Here is a 22,727-nt window from a genome sequence, read left to right as displayed (position 1 = left end):
GTTTTAACCTCCAACAAAAAAATTCCGGGTTTTAACCTCCAACAAAAAAATTCCGGGTTTTAACCTCCAACAAAAAAATTCCTCTAACAACAGAGTGCAGAGCAACCAGCCACTTAAACATCACCGGCGAAGGCGAAACGTCACAATTACATTTACAAGGGCCGAGGAATTTGGCCCATCGTGCCCGTGTTGTATCCACACCCCATTAACGAAATGCATCAGTTTACTTTATCTTCTACGCAATAGCACTAATGAACTCAAACCTAGCATCCAGATCCCGTTTGCTGTCGGGGAATTTGGTCAAATTGGGCCACACATTAGCCTACTCTTTGACAGATGGCATGAGAATTTTAACCGTTCACAAACTACACGCAGACGGGACAACAGACAGACATGGAGACAGACAGGACAACAGACTGCTCACCTTCACTCCTTCATTCCTCTTTTCTCCCACCTCTGGAACAAACTCCCTCACTCTCTTCAATTCCACTCCCCCATCCAGGTCTTTAAAACAGCTGTTCACCACCATCTCTTATCTTCCCCCATCCAAAACCTTGATCTTTTCTACCCCCGCTAATTCACCCCAGATCCACTTTTTTGAAATTCCAACTTCTTTCCTGGAAGTCCTAGCTGTGTCCATGTGTTTTTTTTGTTTTTTTACCTCTCCCACCCCTCCCTTCCCATGCCCCCTCCCCCCAAGCCCTCTCCCTCCCACAGATCTCCTGATGTCCCTGCTCTCAAATGTTGTGCTTGTGTGCTTCCCTCTCTCTCCCCCATCTTGTCTCCCGCTCCCTTCATTATACGTTTTATGTGTCCGTTTATGTTTTTTGTGATTAATGTTAGCTCTTACACAAGCCTCGATATTGTATACAAAAAAAAAACTGCCTTTGAATCCCAATCCAAAGAGCTCTGAGGTGCAGCACCCCGAACCCGGGGATCGAACCCAGACTCGACATCGCAAAAGTTAATGACCTGACCTCCGAGTAATCTGGCCATTCTTTCTGTCTCTCTATTCTTGTAATGGAAGAATATCTGCACTCACTCTCCCAAAACTACGTCCAAAGAGCAATTCACATTTTACGATATCTCTTTTATTTTCCGAGCATTTAAACATGTTGAATTTCCCTCACTTGCTTCCCGGCACGGATCGATGCCGTCACCACTTGCCATCTATTCCTGAGCGAGTGTCCATGCTATACCTGGAAATTGCTATAAGCAAATTACTGGGTCATGTGACCTCTTTGCAAATGACATCAGATGCAATTCTCTTTTGGCAAAGTAGGAAGAAAATATCTGACTTATGAAATCAGCAAGGATGATGTACAGATTTGTTGGTGTTGCAGTTCCTTGTGTAGAGTACAGAAAATAAATAATTCAAGGTGATGTTTAGCTAGAACAGTTGGTAGAGTGTATATAAATAATGAAACAATTCAAGGTGATATTCACTCACCAGGTGTGCCTGTCATGTCCATAGTTAAGCGAGATTGTTTAAAGTATCTTTACCTGCTTGAGGGTTACGACTGTTCTTGTGTTTATACGTCTTATAAATACGTGCTGTGTGAATTGTGCCTGTGAATATGTGCTTCGGGAATTCGTTGGTAAACTATTGCAAACCTGCTCGGTTGTCTTTTCCTTTATAGGTTTGATAGAGCAAATGTAATAGATAGACAGGACATTGTGTCCCATTACTTTGCTCTATTAGTCCAGTTGACTTTCCACATATGGTTTCGCTCAGCTGTACGTAATAGATAGATACAAAGGTGACACGTTGAGAGCGCGGTCGGTTCCCCATCCGAGCAGGGTGAAATCACCGGTAAGGTAACGTGAGACTTGGAACGGGGACCCTGCCATACCTAGCCCCATCAGACGCGTCTGTGATTCCTCAGCAACCCGTCAGGTCATGGAGTTATCCGTCGTTTGTGGCTTCAGGGTCGGAGGTTGAGTAGTGAGTCTGAGCAACCCCCTCGTGAAGCCCGTACTCACCACAAAACTCGTCATAACATAAAAAGTTTGTGGAACATTTGATGACAAAAGCTCAAAAAGGTAAATCCCTGGGATAGACACACTGAAGCACAAATGGTAAAACAAGAGCAGAAATTGCAGACCCTCACCAGGATGTGTTTTTAGTGGTTTTTAAGGCTTTTGTGTTGAAACAAATATGGCGACCGAACCACGTGACTGATGACGTCATCATTTTTTTTTCTCCACCAATTTATTCATAGATGACGATAAATAAATTTCATCTTGATCGGATGAAATTTTGTACTTGTCGAATTATGGTGTCATAATGGAGGAACCTATGACATCATCATTAACATGTGTTATTCCCCATGGAGAGTTTTTTAGAATGTCATTTTTTTCGATGCAGTGCTTTCGGAAATATAGAGTTGCAAAGTTTTTCGGTATTGCCAAGATGGCGCTGTGACCTATGACGTCATAATTATCATTAAAACAAGACCGAAAGTCTAACAGCGGCGTAGCCAGGCTTGTAAAATATTATAAACCACAAACACACATGATTAGCATTTTCAACAGTTGCTAATGCTGTTTATAACATTAAACAAAGAAATTTGGAGGAATCCCGACATCCGTGAGGTAAGTTTTACTTACAGAACTGAGGGAAGATCTACTGTAATCTAGATTATACCCAACAAGGGTTGGGTACGTACCGTTTTGTTGGAAGAGACGTAACGACGATGCTTTCGATATTTGATGTTCATTTTTACAATCGGATTGTTTGTGTTTCACACTGAATGAAAAACGTCAAGGTAGAGCATGGCGATTGTGATATATGACAGGTTCAACTATATGTTCGGCTTGAACGACATATAAAACAAGATGGCGGTGCGTGGAGAGTCAGCTGCAGCACCGCTGTAATGACATCAGACGTAATCACATCACCCTGTCATGTGACCAGATCTTCAGCTCTGATTGGTATACGTTTGAGGGGGGCATACATACATACATACAGACGGACAAACACTGTTCTAGACGGCTTTGCCCTATGGGCTACGCTGTAAAAATTCTACAGGTGGACTTGCACCTATGTTGAAAATTTCCTGTCAATCGGACCAACGGTTGCAGAGAAAATCATATTTATTCTGTGCGGACAAACAACCAGACAGACAAACAGACAGACAGACAAACAGACTCAAATGCAATACCCTCTCCTCTGGCAAGGGTAATAAAGAAACACGGAAGCGATTAAAAAACCTGCCACATGTGCGAGTGGACTCATAACCCGACCCTCCGTCTCACACTTATTTACAACAAGCATAAAGAACAGACTGGGTGGAAAAGTAAATCCTCCAATCAGCCTCATTTATCTGAGATACTACTCGTGTACAGCAAAACATGTAAGGAGCACGCGTGCACACACAGACAAACACACAGACAGACAGACAGTCACACACATACACACACACACACACACACACACACACACACACACACACACACGGCTGGGTGCGAGTGCAACCTCAAAGTAAAGTGCACCTCTTTCAAAAACTGAAGAACTCTCTGTGGGCTTCGTTAAGATCTTCGTGGAGTGAGGAATGTTCGAGTGCCACGTCCGATTAGCCGGTCGGCAAGATTCCTTCGCGCATTGCAAACACCCCCATCAGTACATAATTCAAGACTGGTTCTGCAGCATTTACCTCTAAAGGGATTTCGCTCTTACAAATCCGGTCGGACGTATGACTCTCCTATGTTTAATTTAATGAACGGCACGTCAAATCATTTTCATCTACTACGCCGCAAAGCTATACAAGTACATTTTTTAGCAACACTGAACAAAAATCGGTTTCAACAAGGGACTCCGAGGGGAGAATAGGAGTCGAGAGGAGAAGCATTGCAAGCAAATGAAAAAACGATTTCCAATATGCCATCCAAGTCGAGGATTCACCAATATACCACCTTTAGAGGCCATTTTTCCCCGCAAAGCGGGGGTTGGCCTTTTTTTGGGCATCCTGGTCCCCTTTTTGAAGCGATGTTTTATGGCCGGATGCCCTTCCTGCCGCCAACCCTGTTAGTCGCCTCTTGCGACACGCCAGGAATTACCAGTGAACTGGTGCTCAATTTGCCGACCTCGGAAGGATGACAGGCTGAGTCAACCCCCCTGGCGTTAATTCAGCGATCGCCCGGGATTCGAACCCAGGATCCTAGGATCCCAAGCCGGCACCCTAACCGCTACGCCATAGGAAAAAATTAGGAAAGGAAAAAAGTCTGTAGGAAAAAAGTAAAATTGCAAGGCCATTAGGCATTCAAATTCCACTGCATCACCTTCAGATCCGTACGGAGTTCGCTGACCTCCAAGATGACCACCCGGTACTTGCATTCCAGCATTTCAGATCCATGCATGTCCACCTCATAGTAGCCGCTTCCCTCCGCCAACATCCCGCCTCCATCAGGGCCACTGAAGGGTAAGACCTGCTCGGGACATTCCGCACGTTCCTCGTGTCGCCGCACGACCTCCGGTTGACTCAGAGAGTTAATGCGCTCGGTGAGGCGCGATACATGTTCTTCTTGCTCGGACAGAGCCCCTTGCGTGTTCTCCAGTTGCTTCCGTGACTCCTGCAATGTAGACTGCAGAGTCGTTTTCTCTCGCTCCACCTGAGCACAGAACAACCAAGGTTACGTCACCTGTGAGCTTTCCAAACAGAAGGTAGGATCTACTGATGATCAAACAAAGAAACATAAAGTCACCTGAAGAATATGATGTCATCCTCATCTCACCTGCATCAACTGTTGCTTCAATTTCCCAACTTCAGAGAGACTCAATTCGCTGAACAGATCGGCCTCGAGGCTTGGCAAAGGCCTTCGGGCCTCCTTGCACTTTGGGTGAGGCTCCCTGTCAGTCCGCCAATCATGCTCATTGCTGGATGTCATCTCCTCGACAATACCATTTTCTTCGGCGAGGCGTAAACCCTCAATGGTGGCTACCAGGTGGGCTGGTGCGGATGATGGGAAGGAGACGTCGATCGAGGCGAAGCTGCGACCCATCTCCTTGCGCAGGGAATTCTTCAACTCACGTTCGGTCTTCAGCCCATCAAGCGCCTCCAGAAGCTGCTGTTCGCCGATCTCCTTCAACCTTAGGGCATCCTCAAGCTGGTTGTGCAGAAGCTCCGTCTCCTCGCCGAAGCACTTTATTTCATGCTTGAGGGCCTCGTATTCCACCTGTGGGGACAGTAAGCAAATAATGAAGGTCCAGCAGTGTCCAAATTGTGACATAGGACTTCCACTGGCGTTCACCAGTGTCACTGAAATAAATAAAATAAATCGATTATTGTTATTCAAGTTATCAATATTTGCAGCAAACAATGCATCGCTCTTATGTCAACCACGGCAAGGTAAGTCAAGGTACAGACAACGAATGTGCTAAGTCAACATCAGTACAAGGATTAATTTGTGGTGATCAATAACATGAATTAAATAATTTCCAGTTTTGAAAGGAGATTCGTAATTGACATGCAGGATGTGCTCTCATCAAAAGTCTGCTCATCTATCTATAATAATAATAATAATAATAATTATTATTATTATTAAAACTGCGAGCAGTGATTATCCGGGGACCAGGACGCCCCACCCTGATTGGACAAGTGCACGCCAGAGCCATTGACAATGGCAGCACGGATCCAATCGATCGAAAAATGGAAGAGATGCGTTTTAAATGTTTTCATAAAATCCAATATGGTCGCCATGTCACGTGACCTATGACGTCGTATTTAGGATATGCATCCAGTCACGTGACATACTATAATTGGTCAAGGTTTCAAGTTCATCTGACTAACGGTTTGGCCTGTAGGTCGATACAAAATTTATGGAATCACCATATTAATTTTAAAAAATGATGAGTCAGCACTTTTTTAATTGGCTAATTAGAAATACTAATTAGAAAAAAAATAATAAAAATCGGAGAAAAGAGCGTTCTTCGCCTTGAGGTGGACTATAAGTATGCCAGGTTTCTACAACCTACAACTTTCAAAAGGGTACTAATGGTCCCCTAATAATCTTAGCAATTTCAAAAGGGTACCAATGGTCCCCTAATAATCTTTGCAATTTCAAAAGAGTACCAGTGGTCCCCTAATAACTGCGAGTGTGGGTGATTCTGTCAGTCAGTGCGTCATTGTGCATCTCCTTCATAATTCCAAAACCATGAAACCTATCAGCCCGAAACTTTGCAAACATACTAAGGGACCTCCAAGGGAGTGCATGAATGAAAAGTGGGTGTTTGGGTAAATTTAAACGCCCATTTTGAAGATAATCAACGGGCTCATCAGACTAAAATACGCAATTTGGTGTCAATCTGAAATTATTTCACCGTGACACGTTCAGTCGTTACTTATCCAATCTCAACCAAACTTGGCAGGAGTGGTAAGGGTCAAAAAATTAACGTTGTAGCGAATTAATTTGCCCCCCACCCCCATCCCAAGGGGGGCAATAGAGATGTGTGTTGAGGTGTATATCCGTGTTAAGCTAGCTTTATTGAGGCGTTTTTCCAATGCCGCTTCTAATAACAAAAGCATAATATTAATGTTATTACAAAACAAAATTAATCTTACGATAATTCACAAAATGTCCGTCTGTCCGATCGAAGGTACCGCAAAAACGGCTGAACCGATCGCAACAATATTTTGGGTGGGTAATCATGGGACCCCCTGGAGTAAAATAGGCTATATTGTTTTTCCAATTTTTCCAATTTTCCAGTTTTTCCAAACACAATGGAATAATATTTACCGATATGAACAGTGATGTGGCTTTTATTGAAATTCTACAAATGCTGTTTAGATTTTGATGAGAATTATGAACCTGCCACGAATGTGGAAGTGGACAGATGACGGCAATGCGCGGGTTTGATAATATCCCAATACAACCGTCATTCAATCATAATGTTAAATAGTTAAACGTTAATCGTGTTAATCGTTTTGTTAAAGTATGAATTGAAGATTGGAATTGAGTGAATACAATTACGATTTTGAATTCGTAATTGTATTCACCCAACCGTACGGAACTTCACATCAGGATTTAAATATTTGTTTATGTTACCAATGTTGTCAAAAGTTTATTTTTTATATTAATGTTATTTAATTTGTGATTAGAGTTCTGCTGTTTGGAGTGAAAAAAGAGATATCGAGTTCAAGTGAATGACGAAATGCCGTGATGGTTTCTACTTTCTAAACATGAAATTCACGGATCGCCATATGCAGATTCGCCATTGACTGGGTATGGAACAAACGTATCCGTTTGTTTGCGAACGGGTACGTTTTTCATGGAAGTCCTTCACGAACTTGCTGCCCATGTCTGACGTGCGACTGAAGGTGCTACAGGAATGTGGAATTTATTGGTTTCATGCTTTAGCATTCACCATTTCTGCATTGTCTGTTTGCTTCTGGCCTCCCACCCGTGCATAGCATGGGTACCTCACTAGTACTAATAATATCTCCCTCTCCCCAAGGGGTTTTCCTCCTCAATTTCATCCGAATCCGTCCACAACATTTTGAGATATTTTGTTCACAAACAAACAGACAAACAGACAGACAGGGGTGAAAACATAACCTCCACCCACCTTTGGTGGCGGAGGTAATCAAACATTAACACGTTTGTTCAAGGAGCAAAAACCCCTTGGGGAGGTGGGATATTATTAATATAAATATTGTTTTGTAATAACATTAATATTATGCTGTTATCATAAGTGTCATCGGATGTTATCGGATCCGGCTACTATAATTATTTGAGTGATTATTATTATTAATATAAATATTGTTTTGTAATAACATTAATATTATGCTGTTATCATAAGTGTTATTAATTACCTCCAAATAAGATTTTGGTGAAGATCCGGATTTGGATCCGGCTACTAGAATGATTTGAGTGATTCTTCACCAATGGGAGATAGGACCAAAAACGATACATAGTGGGATATCTCAAAAAGGTATGGATGGATTTGGACAAAACTTGTTGGACGGGTTGTGTGTCTGACAAAGAAGAATCGATTCAATTTTGGTGAAGATCCGGATCCGGATCCAGCTAGTAGAATTTTTAATTTTTAATCGGTGCTCATGGTGTTGCTCGCCCCTCCCCCTCCTGTCAATCACGAGTTCTCCTGGGCATGGCTCTCAGCCTGCATGGTCAATGTTTGATCGCCATGGTGTACCACTGTGCGGCCGCATGCTGTCTGTCTTTTCGGTCAGTCATTGTGGCGGCAGGGGAATTAATTAATGTGGTGCACTAATGGGTCTAGCTGATGTATGTGATGTTTTGCCATAAGGGACAAATGGAATGATAACCAAATCTGACATACAGGGGGAATAGCATAATCCCTACAACTATTTAGCATGCCCCATTCCTCGTAATGGGGACGAAGATACACCTTAATCCGAACAAACATCGAGATGGTTCTTGCTTCCCACGACAACCGGAGCATCTACCTATGCAGATCTACCTAAATCTATAAATACTCCGACCCCAAAATTCATAATAGTATGTTCGGATTAAGCTTGTATATTTGTCCCCATTACGAGGAGTGGGGGATGGTAACTAGACTCGGGATTAAGGTTAGCAACTACCTAATATGTGTAACCTTTGTAATTATCCCTAATGTTTTTACCATCACCAGTGCCAACTAGTTACCCTAATTAATATTTGACCCAATAAAACTCACCGGAAGTGCAGGCAGGAAGCGCCCACGCATTGCGCCAACATGGCGATAAAACATTGTTCAGGCCGGCTGAGGCCAAGCCCACCTTGCGACAGATTGGTCGGGGGGTTTGGTGGGGAGAGCACACCAATGGTAGGAAGGGACAATCGGCGTGCAGCTGAAGCTCAGAGGCAAGAAGGAGCCAGCTGATTGGCCAAGGAGAGATGATAAAAAGGGAGTGCGTCCGACATTTTCTCTCTCTGCTCTCTTGTTCTGATCTTCTTCCTGCGCAGGACATTGCTTGTCCCTGCGCTTGCATTGCGCTTGTCCCTGCAAGCATTGCACTTGTCCCTGCGCAGGACATTGCCCCTTGTGTTATTGGGCCTTGCTCATTGACCCTGGACTCTTGCTTGTTGGACGACGGACTGTGGAGCGCTGATGATTATCCTCCCCTGCGTTCACTTATGGGACCTCGTGCGTGATTACGCGGGGACATGAGGCTTGCCGCTGCAGTGTATGCTAGCCCAGCAGCGCGGAGCGAGAGGTTCGCGCCAACGACCGGGCGGTTCCCACCAAGACCGGAGCCGAATAAAGACTGCGTGTTCGGGGTTAGACGATCCCTGACGAGACCACGAGCTGGTTGAGCTATATTACACACTACACACACGGTTATTTTCAGTTCTATTCTCCGCATGTGTGTTATACGTCTGGTGCGGGAGTGCTCCATTTTAAGAACATTATTTAGTAACCGGCGCGTTTCCTTATCGGGTTCCGTAAATAAATCCTTTTATTATTTTTCCCTGTACATTTTAAACTCGGGTTTTCGTGTGAGTTATTTTTGCATGGTGAAGACATCAGCGAGGCCATCCAGGTAATCTCATCAGCTTCTTCTTCTTCTTTCTTCCTCCTGCGTGTAGATATAAAATCCGCTATTGAATTGAACGACTCCATTAACGCTCGCTTTGGCTATTCATGATTTCCCGGTCTTCACCGCGGGGAATCACAGGACAATACCTTCCCTACAGACAAACATGGAGGAGGTTCAGTGATGTTTTGGGGATGCTTTGCTGCCTCTGGCACTGGGTACCTTGAATGTGTGCATGGCATCATGAAATCAGGAGATTACCGAGGCATTTTGGAGCACAATGTTCAACCCAGTGTCAGAAAGCTGGGACTCCGGCGAAGGTCATGGGTCTTGCAGCAGGAAATGACCCAATACACACTTCAAAAAGCACTCAGGAATGGTTCAAGACAAAATACTGGACTGTTCTGAAGTGGCCAGCAATGAGTCCAGATCTAAATCCCATTGAACACCTGTAAGGAGATCTGAAAACAATACTTGGGAGAAGGCACCCTTCAAATCTGGGAGAACTGGAGCAGTTTTCACAAGAAGAGTGGGCAAAACTGCCTCTAGAGAGGTGTAGGAATCTCATTCATGGCTATAGGAAGCGCTTGACTTCAGTTATTTTGTCCAAAGGCTGTGCTACCAAATATTAAGTCTTGTGTGTCAATAATTTTGTCAATGCCATTTCTTTTTTTCTGATTTAAAAGGACACATTAAGTTCTGAATCAAAAATAAAGGTTCTGTAATATTAAGAGTGAAATAAAGAATTGTGGAGATCAAATACTTTTGTCAATTTCAACTTATTTTCAGAGAGAATTGTGAGTTGTTTGAAAAAAGTGCAAATGTGCCAATATTTTTGGCCACGACTGTAAAAGAAGAAACAACATCACATGCTTGCTGGACACGGATCACCTGAAACATTCTGCAAATGATGAAAAACTGTAAACATGCTGTATCACAGCATGTAAATCTGGAAAAATGACTGTGATAACAAAATCGAATTTTGCAAATCAACAGCAGGAACAACAAAGCACGAAAAAATAAATTTCGTCGAACAACAATATAACAGATCAAAGATGAAACATCACACAATTGATTGGGAGGGAGTACAAAGGGACTGCGAAATCGACCAGACAGAAACGAACAAGGCTCTTAATTAGCAAGGATTGTCTGTACAGAAGATGGAGGGGACATGAAATCATCACTCTCGCCAAGAAGCAAAACCAAAATTAAAGCAATAAACCAGCTCGTGGTCACATTGCTACAAGACATTGCTTTAGGATCCTCTGAGGCGTTTGGGTCTTTTGGGTCCTCAGGGTATTTTGGGTCCACAGGGTCTTGATTCGATGAAGAAGAGGTACCTGATTGGATGTTAACACTAGACCATAGATCCTACCACTTGATTGGACGTCAACAGTAGCCCATAGATCTTACCACCTGATTGGATGTTAACAGTAGCCCATAAATCCTATAACGTGTGTTTTCGGTCTTTGAGGTCTTTTGGGTCAACAGAGCCTTTTGGATCTTCGGGGCATTTTTGGGTCCTCTGGGTTTCTTGAGTCATTGGGGTACTATGGGACTTCCTCGGGGTCATTTGGGTCCCCTGGATCCTTTGGGTTAAGTATTTCATGTTACAATTGTGGGTGGCGGCAGGTCAGCTGTCCAATCAATGGACCAATGGATCCAACCAATATACATACATGCAAACACTTGCTGCAATGTGTATATATATATATATATATTTTTTTTTTTTTTTTTTACCCCATGTCTACGAAGTGAAAGGTGGCGTTAAGCAATTGGTTCAATTTGTCTGTCTGTCCTGTCTAAAAACATCAGTTTATAATCGAGGAAAAGCTTAATTTCAATTCAATGTTATATTTTGAAAATAAACCTGTAGTTTAGTTATTAATTTGGCTCTGAATTTGTCCCGACCGTGCACATGCACTGAGAGGAGTGAGATTTTTTTTTCCGTCTGTCTGCTTGTCTGGCAATCAAACAAAATTGAAAATCATTCCAAACAGGAAACTCACTATTTTATAGGACTTCATAAAGGACACAAACAACAGGTAGGAAAAACTGATGGAACGTGTTAAATAAGTTGGTGTAAAACTTACCACGCGCACTCAACTTGGTGCGAGCCAACTCTTCTGTTTTTGCAGCGTTTTTTTTCTTTGATGCAAAATGGCTGCCAGACCACGTGAGCGATGACATCATAAATTTACATTCTCTAATATAATTGTTGCGTCGATCATGCTCCAGAAATTTCAAACTGATCAGACTAAGTAAGCATTGTCCCTGTCGAATTATGACGTCATAATTAAGGCAACAATGATGTCATTGTTAAGAACACTTATTCCCCATGCGGCGTTCATTATAATGAGCCACGTTTCAATTTTTTTCCATGGAGCGGTTTCAGAGATATAGAGGTGCAAAGTTTTTCCAAGATGGAGCCTGTACCACGTGACATATGATGTCATAATTATAACTAAAAATTATACGGGTGGAGGCACTCCTATAGTGAAAATTTCGTGCCAATCGAACCAACAGTTGCAGAAAAAAAATTATACTGATCAAATCAAGCGTTGTACCTGGCGAATTATGACATCATAATGAAGGCAGCAATGACGTTATTATTAACATATCTTATTCTCCATGGGGAGTATGTGACAATGAGCCATGTTTCGCTTTTTTCCACTGAGCAGTTTCGGAGATATGGAGGTGTAACGTTTTTCCAAGACGGTGTCTGTACCACATGACCTATGACGTCATAATTATGAATTTAAATATTCTACAGGCAGAAGCTTATTCCCCATGCGGCTTATTCCCCATCATTTGTGGAGGCAGACAATAGGTAAACATGTATGGGATTTTGGGGTAGCAGACAATAAATAAACATGTATGGCATTTGGGATAGCAGACAACAGGTAAACAAGTATTTGATTTGAGATAGCAGACAATAGGTAAACAAGTATGGGATTTGGGATAGCAGACAATAGGTAAACATGTATGTGATTTGGGATAGCAGACAATAGGTAAACATGTATGGGATTTGGAGTAGCAGACAATAGGTAAACATGTATGTGATTTGGGATAGCAGACAATAGGTAAACATGTATGGGATTTGGGATAGCAGACAATCGGTAAACATGTATGGAATTTGGGGTAGCAGACAATAAATAAACATGTATGGCATTTGGGATAGCAGACAATAGGTAAACAAGTATTTGATTTGAGATAGCAGACAATAGGTAAACAAGTATGGGATTTGGGATAGCAGACAAGAGGTAAACATGTATGTGATTTGGGATAGCAGACAATAGGTAAACATGTATGGGATTTGGGGTAGCAGACAATAAATAAACATGTATGGCATTTGGGGTAGCAGACAATAAATAAACATGTATGGCATTTGGGATAGCAGACAACAGGTAAACAAGTATTTGATTTGAGATAGCAGACAATAGGTAAACAAGTTTGGGATTTGGGATAGCAGACAATGGGTAAACATGTATGGGATTTGGGATAGCAGACAATAGGTAAACATGTATGGGATTTGAGGTAGCAGACAATAAATAAACATGTATGGGATTTGGGGTAGCAGACAATAAATAAACATGTATGGCATTTGGAATAGCAGACAACAGGTAAACAAGTATGGGATTTGGGATAGCAGCCAATAGGTAAACATGAATGTGATTTGGGATAGCAGCCAATAGGTAAACATGTATGTGATTTGGGATAGCAGACAATAGGTAAACATGTATGACATTTGGGGTAGCAGACAATAGGTAAACATGTATGGGATTTGGGATAACAGACAATAGGTAAACAAGTATGGGATTTGGGATAGCAGACAATAGGTAAACATGTATGGGATTTGGGATAACAGACAATAGGTAAACATGTATGGGGATTTGGGGTAGCAGACAATAAATAAACATGTATGGGATTTGGGGTAGCAGACAATAAATAAACATGTATGGCATTTGGGGTAGCAGACAATAAATAAACATGTATGGCATTTGGGATAGCAGACAACAGGTAAACAAGTATGGGATTTGGGATAGCAGCCAATAGGTAAACATGTATGTGATTTCGGATAGCAGACAATAGGTAAACATGTATGTGATTTGGGATAGCAGACAATAGATAAACATTTATGGGATTTGGGATAGCAGACAACAGGTAAACAAGTATGGGATTTGGGATAGCAGACAATAGGTAAACATGTATGTGATTTGGGATAGCAGACAAGAGGTAAACATGTATGTGATTTGGGATAGCAGACAATAGGTAAACATGTATGTGATTTGGGATAGCAGACAATAGGTAAACATGTCTGTGATTTGGGATAGCAGACAATAGATAAACATGTATGGGATTTGGGGTCACAGCCAATAGGTAAACATGTATGGGATTTGGGGTAGCAGCCAATAGGTAAATATGTATGGGATTTGGGATAGCAGACAATAGATAAACATCTATGGGATTTGAGATAGCAGACAATAGATAAACATTTATGGGATTTGGGATATCAGACAACAGGTAAACATGTATGGGATTTGGGATAGCAGACAATAGGTAAACATGTATGGGATTTGAGGTAGCCGACAATAAATAAACATGTATGGGATTTGGGGTAGCAGACAATAAATAAACATGTATGGCATTTGGGATAGCAGACAATAGATAAACATTTATGGGATTTGGGATATCAGACAACAGGTAAACATGTATGGGATTTGGGATAGCAGACAACAGGTAAGCATGTATGGGATTTGGGATAGCAGACAACAGGTAAACATGTATTGGATTTGGGATAGCAGACAATAGGTAAACATGTATTGGATTTGGGATAGCAGACAATAGGTAAACATGTATGGGATTTGCCCCTGTGTTTGCCATATCATGAGCCCAAGGTTTGGATGGAAACATGAATAGGCCAACGCACCTGTTTTTCTATTCCCTCACCCTCCCCCCACACAACCAATCCTACAGTCGTTGTGAAGGAGGCAGCCGATTGAGTCAAATCGGATAAATCTAATGTCTTGGCGGGTCTACAGATGTGTGCACTGGTTTGGATAACATTTGATGGATAGTGAGCAGCTTTCTTGTTTTGGTACCCAGTTGAGGTTAGCTAGATCATTTAGAGGAACGCAAAGTGATACCCTTAGTATCACTTTGCCAGTGATACCCACCCAGTGATACCCTTAGGTGATGGGAGGGACTCATTGAGCCTTTCAAAACGAGATTGTACACCTAATTAAACACCTGAGAATGCGCACCTAATTAAACACCTGAGAATGCGCACCTAATTAAACACCTGAGAATGCGCACCTAATTAAACACCTGAGAATGTGCACCTTCACTGCTGAAAATCTTTTTCTTTTCTAAAAACCGAAATGTCTTTCGACCCAGTCCAAAGCAATCAGGCTCCGCATCAGAAACGACACTGACATGTCCCGAAATGGAAACGAATAATAAACGGAATCATCGACGAGGATCAAGGCAGGTGAACTGTTGATAGAACGTCACTTCCGGCAGGCCGAGTTTAGCAACGAGAGGTCCCTCGGTTATTGGGCCTAAAGATGGAGTTAATTTGCACTACACTGAGCTGCTATAATTAACAGAAACGAAGTCACATTTTAAAACGTGATCCTGAAGCTCAGCTCATTACAACACTCACTTAGCTGTATTTGTTTTGTATACGATGTCGAGGCTCATGGAGGAGCTAGATCAGGACGTAGCAGATTGAAAGGAACAGTAAAAGGAATGGGGACCCCAACAGCAGGGCGGAAGGAGAAAATAGAGGGAGATGAGGAATAACAAGCATTCTGAGTATTGCGCTGCAATACATGTCCCCTACCGGCAGTCTTTCGTCCGGAAAACACCGGGAGGGGACTAATAAGCCTGCAAGGTCGCTCCGTGGAGCAGCATGCACGTATTGCACTGTGTGGATTATATAATTACCAACTCACGGTCTGAGGTAACTCAGCTAAAAATTGTCCGATTTGCACCAAATAAAGTTCATGAATGGTTGCACAGACCCCTACGTCTCACTAAAAGTGGAAAAAGAATGTAAATCGGAGTTAAAATAAGCCCGCAAGTTCGTTCCATGGAGCAGCCTGCACGTATTGCACTATGTGTGAATTATATAATTAACAACTCACAGTCTGAGGTAACTCGGCTAAAAATTATCCAATTTGCACCAAATAAAGTTTATGCATGGTTGCACAGATCCCTACTTCTCACTAAAAGTGGGAACAGAATGTAAATTGGAGTTAAAATAAGCCCGCAAGGTCGCTCCGTGGAGCAGCCTGCACGTATTGCACTATGTGTGAATTATATAATTACCAACTCACGGTCTGAGGTAACTCGGCTAAAAATTATCCAATTTGCACCAAATAAAGTTTATGCATGGTTGCACAGACCCCTACTTCTCACTAAAAGTGGAAACAGAATGTAAATTGGAGGTAAAACAAGGAATATTAGCAGCTTTGACTTACCGCCCTCCAAATTATAGTCCGGAAAACTGTTGGGGAAATTACTAAAGTTCAAAGTGCCATAACTTTGTCAAAAATGATCGAAACGTCGTGAAGTTCTAACTTGGTCTGTAACTTATCATGAGGAAACCATGTACCACGTTTGAAATCATTAGCATTAAGAGTTTAGAAAAAAAAAAAAGGGAAAACTGTTCTTTGCGTGACGGACTGACAGATTGACAGACGGACAGACAGAGGGACGGCGTGCAAACACACCGGAGGGGACTAATAAGGGAAATCGTGAAGAACGAGGGCTAGAGGGGCGTGAACAAGATGGATATAGAAGCAAGCTATCCCGGAAGGAAAAACTCGAAGTTTGGAAGGAGGTGGGATTGGGGGGGCGGGGGGGGGGGGGAGAAGGAGGAAGGTTAAAGAGAGTAGAAAGGATCATGACTTTGGATGGGGGATGATCCGAGATGGTGGTGAACAGCTGCCATAAAGACCTTGCGGGAAGGATGAGATTGAAGAGGATGTGGAAGTTTGTTCCACATGCAGAAAAAAAAGAAAAAGAAATAAGAGTGCTAATGAGAAAAGGGGGAAAAAGAACGAATACGATTGGATGTTAACAGTAGCCCATAGATCATAGCACCTGATTGGATGTTAACAGTAGCTCATAGATCATAGCACCTGATTGCATTTTAACACTATCCCGTAGGATCATAAGGTGGCCCTCATTAGACAGCCCAGTTCAGGACGTTCAAAACCTAGGAGTCTGGCATCACCTGGTTCTGTTTAAGTGACGACACCTGCTTCTGCAACGATACGTTCTCCTCCTCTAGCTCAGAATAGTCCTGGAGCAAGCGAGCCTCACGTAGCTTGTACTCCTTGACGTCATCACGCAAACTCGTGCGATGCATCTCCATCTGGTCATTGCTCTGCAAGCAACAGGGGTGAGATTGGCATAAGACGAGCAAGCGATGCGAGGCGGGGACGACTCGGGGACGAGGTAAGCCGACGGGGGAGGTGACCGGCCATATCACTCACCTCTTTTAGTTCTTGCACAAGGCCCGTTAGCCGCTCTCGCTCGCTGTGGCTGTTCGCCAGCTGCAGCTGGTTGCTCTTCAGTACCACCTGCAGCTCCACAATCTTCTGCACGTAGTTTGCCTCCTTGGAAGCAGACTCCTCAATGAGACTCTCCTCGCGGTTCTCTCCTGCCTCCGCCACTTCCTTCTGCTTCGAGCATGCTTGGCCTAGTGCCTGCGATGACAAGGTAGTCGCGCGTTGTGCCACCGATCGCAATCCACACATTTCTCAACTTCAAGTTTTATTTTTAAAAAAAGTTTTTTTTAATTTATTTGAAATACACTTCAAATTTTATTTCAATCTTCAATCTTCAAATTTTCATTTTTTACTTTTATCTTTTTCAAATTCAAATTTTCAAATTTATTACTTCAAATTTTTTGACTTCAATCTACTTCAAATTTTCTTTTAAATATTTATTTTTAAAATACATTTGTAATTTTATTAAGATTTTAATTTAAAGATTAAAAGAGGATGAGGGTGAAGTTGTGGATTTAAATACACACCTGAATAACAACGACTGCATAGGCCTGTTTGTTATAAAGCAACACGGAACCTCATCATGAACAACCCTTTCAAAAACAAGTAAAACAATCATTGAAGATTTTCACTTTTCCCTGAACCAATCATGGGTCATACCTTCCTTCAGCTCGACAATGATAACCTTCCACAAATGAGTGCAGCACATACACCACTTAAGGTCTATCTCCATCGTCCGCGCCAGCAGAACCAACTGGGTTTGCTGAACACATTCCTCCAAATCAAAAGGAAAGTCATATGAGCCCACATATGCCAGCAGCTGATTGGATTTATATATATATATTTTTTTTTTGTATACAAGATCGAGGCTCGTGTAAGATCTAACATTAATCACAAAAAGACAAACTGACACATAAAACATAAGATAAAGGGAGCGGGAGACAAGATGGGGAGAGAGAGAGGGAAGCACACGAGTACAACATTTGAGAGCACGGACATCAGGAGATCTGTGGGAGGGAGAGGGCTTGTGGGGGAGGAGGCACAGGAAAGGGGGTGGGTTGGGGTGGGGTTGGAGATGTATAAAACACATGGACACTGCTCGGACTTCCAGGAAAGAAGTCGGAATTTCAAAAAAGTGGATCTGGGGTGAATTAACGGGGGTAGAAAAGATCAAGGTTTTGGATGGGGGAAGATAAGAGATGGTGGTGATGGTGATGTTACACGAGCCCATCGATCCCAGCAGCTAATTAGATGTTAACACTCAGCACACACACATTCAGCCAGGTAAATCTACACCGTGGAGGTGGACCAACTGATTACCTTTCATTGGAGAAATTGACTCATGAATGGAAGAACAAGTGAGGGCTTTGCAAATGATCCTTAAAATCCATAGAATAGGGTGTGAGAGAATAAGGAATAAGTCATGCTGTCCGCTCATTAGGTTGGAGAACCAGATTACAGATACCATTATTAGTAACTCCCAACCGCAACCAGGTCGACTCCATATGATCAGTGGATACCAGAGATAACGTTACCGTGTGGCAGGCGGTGCTTATCGCTCCCATCAAGGTGCAGCAGCAGCTGTATGGGACACCTTGCTGGCGGTTCTCCACTGATGATATGAAGGTCGCATAGTGACTGATATATATATATATATATTCGTCATGTATATTATGTATATTACAAGAAAAGGCCAAAGCAAGGTACATTAAAGGCCACAATTATTCCAAACCCCTCGTTGGCTCGGCCAGGAATGTTTTTGACCCAAGTCTCTCACGAACCGGCTGGCTAAGCCTTACATTCCATTGAAAGTTACAGGCAGGAATTTGTATTATGTTCATTACCTCAGCCACCAAAGGTGGATGGACGTTGTGTTTTCACCCCTGTCTGTTTGTCTGTCCATTTGTCTGTGTACAGAATATGTCAAAAAGTTGTGGACGGATTCGGACGAAATTTAGCAGAGATGTAGCGTATGTGACAAGGACGAAATGATTAGATTTTGGTGAAGATCCGGATCCGGATTCAGCTAGTATAATTTTTTAAGTGATTCTTCACCATGGAGTGATATGGCAAACCAGGCGGAGGTTTGCTCTCTACTGAGTGCCGTTCAAGTTGTGCTGGAGATAACTCACCCACTCTTTGTGAAAGACACAGTGGGATTGTGAACATCCATCAACTGATTGCAGCAGATGGGACACCCGAGTTAATGTCGATCCGGGGGGGTGGCACACCTTGTGATGTTCCTCCCTGCTGAAGCGACGATCCGACGGTTCATAGTCGGGTTGGGAATTGAACTGAGACGAGATATCTCAAAGGCAAATGCGCCACCTCAGCACCATCATGGCCGGCCCAGATTTATCATTGTGATTCGTTATTGATCTCCGCAAGCAAATGGTAGTTTCCTGCTGCTCGGACACAGAAGTGCTGACATTAGGCCTCAAGATATACACACAAAGGAAGAAGCCGTTGTCCTCCCATCCATCTCCAGCCTGCGCGTTGATGTAAGGTACTTCAATCATCTCCACCAAGAGTCGGACAAGCTCATTTGGCTCGATTTCTGTCTGCGTGTATGAGAGCGAATGGATCGGAACAAAGCGGCAGATCGTTGGGAACTCCCACTTCTTATTCTGGGAATGGTTCCAGGTCGTTTGGCAGGTGGCATCTGCGGTCTCGCACAGGGCACTACCAGCCAGAGGGTTAGACCACCCTCTGACCGCCAGGCGATGATTGCCTCGCTCTGTGGAAGAACAATGCTTCACCATCGTTCACTTCACTGGATCTGGAACCGGACCCGAGCTCACGACTCCCACAGGGCCATTGACGGGAGCCACATGGCATTTCGCCATGCCCGAATGCCCGAATATGAAGACGAGGATGGAGCCACATCCGAGGCCAACCAGAAACACCGTTGTAACCTCAGTGCACCACGCTCCCCTTGCTCGAAATTCCACCGGAATAACAATTAGAGCCACCAAACCTGCCATATTAATGACCGGAATGCAAATGCGATAACCAATCAGAAGGAATATCATGGAAATAGCTTAGGAATATCATGGAAATAGCTTAGGAATATCATGGAAATAGCTTAGGAATATCATGGAAATAGCTTAGGAATATCATGGAAATAGCTTAGGAATATCATGGAAATAGCTTTGGAATATCATGGAAATAGCTTAGGAATATCATGGAAATAGCTTTGGAATATCATGGAAATAGCTTAGGAATATCATGGAAATAGCTTTGGAATATCATGGAAATAGCTTAGGAATATCATGGAAATAGCTTTGGAATATCATGGAAATAGCTTTGGAATATCATGTAAATAGCTTAGGAATATCATGGAAATGGCTTAGGAATATCATGGAAATGGCTTAGGAATATCATGGAAATAGCTTCGGAATATCATGGAAATAGCTTAGGAATATCATGGAAATAGCTTAGGAATATCATGGAAATAGCTTCGGAATATCAGGGAAATAGCTTAGGAATATCATAGAAATAGCTTAGGAATATCATGGAAATAGCTTAGGAATATCATGGAAATCGCTTCAGAATATCATGGAAATAGCTTAGGAATATCATGGAAATAGCTTAGGAATATCATGGAAATAGCTTAGGAATATCATGGAAATAGCTTAGGAATATCATGGAAATAGCTTTGGAATATCATGGAAATAGCTTAGGAATATCATGGAAATAGCTTAGGAATATCATGGAAATAGCTTAGCCTCACAGGCAAGTGGCAGGGAGCCATCATTCGCTCTGCGTAACGAACTAACATTAAAGGAACAGTAGCAAAGAGAACAATAAAGAGCAATCAGAGATTGCAGACACTCACAAAGACATGTTTTTTTTAGTGGTTTTTAAGGCTTTTGTGTTAAAACAAATATGGCGGCCGAACCACGTGACCGATGACGTCATCATTATTGTTTTGGGTTTTTTTTCTCCACCAATTTATCCCTAGATGACACTCAAGAAATTTCATCTTGATCGGATGAAGTTTTGTACTTCTCGAATTATGACGTCATAATGAATCGATGAAGTATATGACCTCATATTTCTATGACATTAAAGCGCGGCGTTACGCGCGCTGCTTGTGAGCAAGGAGGAAGCGGACAAGCGGTAACATATAAACGTCTTTATTGTAAAACTACACTGTAACACTGAACTCCTCCGGGCTGGTCGCCCGGGGTATATCATGAGGCCACGCCTACCCCTCGGGCGTGGCCACCGCCCACTCGGTGCGTGGAATGATGTCACCACGCCAGTGGGCTTTTGTGTCCGCCACAACATCTTCATTAACATATTTTATTCTGCATGGAGAGTTCTTTACAATGAGCCATGTCTCATTATTACCTCCGCTACCAAAGGTGGATGGAGGTTATGTTTTCACCCCTGTCTTTTTTTAATCTTTTTTTCTTTTTGTATACTGAATCGAGGCTCGTGAAAGAGCTAACATTTATTTCACAAACAAATCAACCAGACAAACAAAATATATAAAAAGAGGGAGCGGAAGACAAGATGGGGAGAGAAGGGGAAGCACACAAACACAACATTTGTGAGCAGGGAGATGTGTGGGAGGGAGAGGGCTTGGGGGAAGGAGGCGTGGGAAGGGGGGGGGGGGGGGGGTGGGAGAAGTATAAAACACAAAGACACCAAGGACTTCCAGGACAGAAGTTGGTATTTCAAAAAAGTGGATTTGGGGTGAAATTAGCGGGGGTAGAAAAGATCAAGGTTTTGGATGGGGGAAGATAAGAGATGGTGGTGAACAGCTGTTTTAAAGACCTGGAGGGTGGAGTGGGATTGAAGAGAGTGAGGGAGTTTGTTCCAGAGGCGGGAGAAAAGAGGAATGAAGGAGTGAAGGTGAGCAGAGAGTCTTGATTTTGGCAGTTTAACCATAAGAGGGTTGCAGGCAGATCTTGTGCGACCTGTCGGAATATTTGGGGGACAGAGCCCAGAGAGAGCTGGGGGGGGGGGGGAGGGGGGCAAGGCCAGAGAGGAGTCGGTAGAAGATGGAAAGACCACCAACCTGCCTGCGGTGAGTGAGTGAAAGACCCCTGGAGTTAGCTTCATTGCGGGAGACAAACAGATATAGAGTACAAAAGATATAAAATAGACATGTTAAGATGGTTAAATGCAACAAACTGCAACTTGGTAAAGTTGTTTGGTAGAGTTGTTTCAACACCACATATGAGGATAAGGTACTGTTATTAATATCTAGCTCATGGTGATGTTGAAATTGGTCATATTAGCCAAAGAATTTCAATTGGGTTAAAGTGTAACAATACAACATCAAGTTTGGTGTCCGAGTTATGTGCACGTCCTCGACACATCTTTTCATGTTTCTGGAATTATATTGACTTTTTAGGGTCCATTAAAATACTTCCAAATGTGTGTGTATTCTCCTATGTCTTTCTAACAATTTTACACTCATTTTGCTGAACACTTTTTTTTTTTTTCCAAGTATGCATATTGTGTGGTGTTGGCCCATGCTGGTGATATGCACATAACGGTGTCCAAATTTCATTTGCCCAAAATTTTGTGACTGAAGCAAATTTGCTGAAATATTTGTTGAGTATGATGCCCATAGTGATCAAGATTGAGCTTCATATTACATTTTAAATAAAACAACACACACACACACTGCAAATAACCGATGAAAGTGGACACCGAGTTATGTGCATATCCATATAAGCCTGTATTGAGT

The 22,727-nt window shown here is 42.6% G+C and overlaps 1 protein-coding gene across 4 annotated transcripts in view; it reads right to left on the bottom strand.

The window, feature by feature from the left end:
- Nucleotides 1-22,727, bottom strand: part of LOC137416309 (protein bicaudal D homolog 2-like) — a 48,205-nt gene that overhangs the window by 21,679 nt on the left and 3,799 nt on the right. For all 4 annotated transcript variants that reach the window (XM_068101847.2, XM_078770284.1, XM_068101866.2 and 1 more), the window contains exons 2-5: nt 17,006-17,218; nt 16,744-16,896; nt 4,735-5,175; nt 4,282-4,611 (exon numbers count right to left, since the gene is read on the bottom strand). In XM_068101847.2, coding sequence (XP_067957948.2) covers nt 4,282-4,611; nt 4,735-5,175; nt 16,744-16,896; nt 17,006-17,218 — 1,137 coding nt within the window. The remainder of the gene's footprint in view (nt 1-4,281; nt 4,612-4,734; nt 5,176-16,743; nt 16,897-17,005; nt 17,219-22,727) is intronic.

The sequence above is a fragment of the Myxine glutinosa genome, chromosome 1, assembly GCF_964187855.1.
Source record: "Myxine glutinosa chromosome 1, kmMyxGlut1.1, whole genome shotgun sequence".
In the NCBI taxonomy this organism is placed as follows: domain Eukaryota; kingdom Metazoa; phylum Chordata; class Myxini; order Myxiniformes; family Myxinidae; genus Myxine; species Myxine glutinosa.
The sequence above is the reverse complement of the archived record's forward strand: the minus strand, read 5'-3'. Positions and strand labels throughout refer to the sequence as shown.